General features: G+C 42.1%; 1 protein-coding gene across 1 annotated transcript; it reads left to right on the top strand.

Annotated features, from left to right (window-relative positions):
* Positions 1-1,647: 1,647 nt before the first annotated feature.
* On the top strand, positions 1,648-3,569 carry gemin8 (gem (nuclear organelle) associated protein 8). The gene is made up of 3 exons (XM_061032877.1): positions 1,648-1,970; positions 2,204-2,558; positions 2,658-3,569. Exons 1-3 carry the CDS (start codon positions 1,968-1,970, stop codon positions 2,915-2,917), a joined length of 618 nt encoding a protein of 205 aa, XP_060888860.1. The 5' UTR covers positions 1,648-1,967; the 3' UTR covers positions 2,918-3,569.
* The last annotated feature ends 227 nt before the right edge of the window (positions 3,570-3,796 follow it).

Genomic DNA, 3,796 nt, shown 5'->3' with positions numbered 1-3,796 from the left:
GAAGGAGTTTAAATCATTACTGACGGTGCTCTTCATAGTTTTTAGTGGTCTGCCATGATACTATGCAAATCCAATAACTCACAGTTCAGCTTTGGAACAATCAATATGACAAAGTTCGATCCCCAGCTCCTGCAGCCGCACATCCGATGTGTCCTCGGGCAATCAGTGTCGCAGAAACTTTTACAATTCTTCAGCCTGATTGAAAGAAAGCAACAGAATAAATTAAATATAATCTCATGTTGCTCATTGCTTCATATCACAGGAATGAATTCTGTTCAGAGATGCTCAGTTAGGATCAGTGATACTGAAGTCAACCAGCAGAGGGAGTAGTTCACTCTTTATTGTACTGAGTGACCTACATTTAACTGTGCAGGTAATATGTTGTCTATTGACACTCCAGTTATCAATACATGCAAGATGTTATATGCCTTATTAATTAATTAATTTATTTTTTAAGTAGGGTTATCTGCAGGGTATTTAAAAAAAAAAAAATTGCATGGATTGAACTGCACAAAAGCTCTGTGATTTGCAGAATTAAAGATGTGACACTAGAGATATGAATGTATAATGCTAGATTGAATCATGCTAAATTGTGTAATAGATATTAATATTTAAATATTTACTTAGAATGCATTATCAGACATTGATCACATGAATGCATCCTTAAAATGATTCAAGCCAAACAAACCACTCGTGAAGTTACATCCATTTTAAAATCAAGGAGCTTGATTATCTGGAAGAAAATGCGAAAATGCAAAGTGACATGTGGTGTCAATTTTAGGTTTTGAGGTTAACATGTAAGAAACACTAACACAGCAAACCGGGGAAGATTTCAAAGCTGCAACAAATGGTATATTTAAAACGATCTAAAATGATTAAAAATAATCTGGAATAAATGCAATGCTTTATTTTTTAGACGTGTTCCTTTGTGTTAACAAATCCATCATAGGAGGGAACGTGTTAGGAAGAGGCACATCTGTCTTTTTGCATTTTCTCTGAAAGCTTTGAAGCCCGGAGCCAAAGCGTGACCCAGATTTACAGTCAAATATGTCTCTCAGCACTCAAACACTCAAAAGTACTCTGTTGTACACCGCCTGCCTAAAATATCACAGTGCAAGCCTAACCATGTCATTTCAGAGTTTTCAGCTTTGCCGACTTGATGAAACATTTAAACCCAACACACACGTTTGATGGTCTTTCGTGGATTTCTAAATATGAAAAAAGTAAATATACACAGGAAATACAGTCAAAGAAGTAAAAAAAAATATTTTATAAAAAGATGTGTTCAGATCAATGTTTAGTTGATCATACAGCTGTTCATTAATATGCACTGTCCCTAACAAATAAATAAATATAAATAAAAAAACTACTACTTTATGATGAAGTCATCTTTTGATATCCATTCAGAATAATTAAACAATAAAGTTAAAAAGAAAACCCCTATTTTGACATTTATTAACAGATATATTTGTAGTACCTGCGCTCATCCAGCAGATGGTGCTGTTTCTGTCACAACATCCGGGATATCCAATAAGAACACTGGCGTTGGAGTAAATCGGATAAGTTGCATGCTCGCACTGTGTCCACTGGGTGGCGCCACGTAAGCAGGTTTTACTTCGAGGTGGCTCAAAGGCTGCTGGGAAATTTTCTCAGAGGAAGTACCATGAGCTGCAGAACAAGTTAACATCCCAGAGGTAAATATTAACTAAAAGAGAGGCACTTCAGCGTGTTTCTACGAGCTGTAAGTAACATTTAATCCTCTTTTTTATCCACATTATAGAGTTTAGAGGTGTTTCTGTTTTCAACATGTCAGCATGTCGCTCCCGTTTCTGTGTGTTGAGTGTTTTTACTCTTAAATGATGCTCTTCCTGTTGATATAGCGGTCAGCTTTCCTCAGAATATATCACGTGTCTTTCTGAATCAGGTGGTTTTAGCAGAGTTAGAAGTCAACTGCAGCATCTTCAGTCATGGTGAGTAAACGAAGTATGAGACTGTAAACATTCAGGTGCTGGATATAAAGTACACTACTTCATTTCTCCAGTTAAATAAGAATAAATAGTCCTCCATTAGAAGTGCTCAGTCATCAGCTTTCACGCAAAATGAATGTTAAAGAAGCTAACTTGAGATGAAACAATAACTGGTGATGTTTGACTGAATGGTTTGAGATGAAGAATAAAATGGTACTAATGCTTCTCGTCTGCAGGAGGACATAAGCACTGTGATGTCCTGGTTCTCCAGCCCGGTGTACAGCCGCTACTGGCAGCACTACCAGCAGGCGATGGCGTGGCACCAGAGACACAGGCGCGCCTACAGAAAGGCCTTAATGGCCGCCTACGGCCCCGGATACCGCCAGGGGCAGCCGGCCAGCGGGCAGCGGCGTTACGCAGACTGGCACGAGGGAGATGGTAGCTCTGAGGAGGAGGAGGAGGAGGAGGAGGACGAGGAGGAGGAGGGGAGCAGCTCGGACAGCGAGATCGAGTGTGACGTCAGCAACATGGAGATCAGCGAGGAGCTTCGGCAGTACTTCGCCCAGACGGAAAAACACAAAGAGGAGCTGAGTGAGTAGATGTTGAGAAAGTGAATGAAAGGTGGACGAGCTGCGCTTTGAAAAAAAAGAAAAAAAAAGAAAAGAACAACATGTTGTCGTGTCCTTGCAGAGAAGCAACAGCAGCTGGAAGCGGAGCAGCAGGGCAGCTACGTGCCGGCCGACCAGGACCTGCACAGCGTCTCCTGGCGGGGCAGCGCGGCTCCTCCCCTGGAGCGACCCGGCGAGAGGCGAGGGGCGGAGATGAAGAAGCTGTACGGCGAGGACTCGGCGAAGATCATGGCCATGGAGGCGGCGATGCAGCTCGCGTTCGACAGGAACTGCGACCGCAAACAGCCCAAGTACTGGCCCGTCATCCCACTGAAGCTGTGAACTGAGTCTCTCCTGTCTGCGATGACACGTTTGGGGTCACCTGAGGGTTAAAGGTCATCCTGTTACCTATTGGCTGCTGCAGCATGTTTGATTAAGTGTAGCTTTACGTATTTACAGGAGCTAATTAACTTAGCTTCTCTCTCTTTTGAAAGCACAGTAAACATCTGTGGAGTCAGCTGAGGGTCAGAGGGACAGTCGAGCCACCGCTGCAGGTGATTTAAATATATTCAAACGACGCTTTCCTCCTAATCTGCTCCTGTTTACCCTCCAGCTCCGCCACGTCACATGCTGCAGTGGCTCCTCTTACGCCCGTCAACTCGGTTTAACCACAAAAAAAAACAGTCGGCGACCCTCCTCCTGTACTCAAATTCAGGAAAAAGTGTTCCCGCATGGCCGCCTCTGGTCTTCCCCCTGAACCACAAACACAAAGACCGATTTGTTGTTGTTGTTTCTAAACCGTGCCTCTCTGATTCTGACATCCTGTTCAAAGCTGTTCACAGCGTTTCTCAGGAGGGACGCTCATTATTCTCTTTTATCTTCTGCTCGCAACATCCGGCAACCTTTTTCTTTTTTTAACAGATGGATGTGTTTTTTAATATAAATTCTGTTTATAATAAAGTGTTTGATGTTTGGAATAAAAGCTTTCCTGGTACTTCTCTGTTATTTAAGAACAGCGCTTAAGCTCTTAAGCAGCACATCACCAAAGCAGACTTTAAAATTTTAATTAAACATGTTCCACTTGGTTTCTAAATTTGAAAGTTTCAGTCTGATAGATTCTTTCTGCATATTATGTAAGAGAATCATCTCCATTAGTTTAAAAGGACGAGCTCGCCCATCCAACTATCTCATGAAGTAGGTGCTTCTGTTTTCAAACTGTCA

Source organism: Labrus mixtus, chromosome 24, assembly GCF_963584025.1.
Source record: "Labrus mixtus chromosome 24, fLabMix1.1, whole genome shotgun sequence".
Classification (NCBI taxonomy): Eukaryota; Metazoa; Chordata; class Actinopteri; order Labriformes; family Labridae; genus Labrus; species Labrus mixtus.
This window is presented reverse-complemented; position numbering and strand designations above follow the sequence as displayed.

What these genes read in the sequence shown, in the direction of transcription:
- gemin8 (XM_061032877.1), top strand. An exon ending in AAAACACAAAGAGGAGCTGA is followed by an intron (nt 2,559 to 2,657) that starts GTGAGTAGATGT and finishes GTGTCCTTGCAG; the next exon opens with AGAAGCAACAGCAGCTGGAA.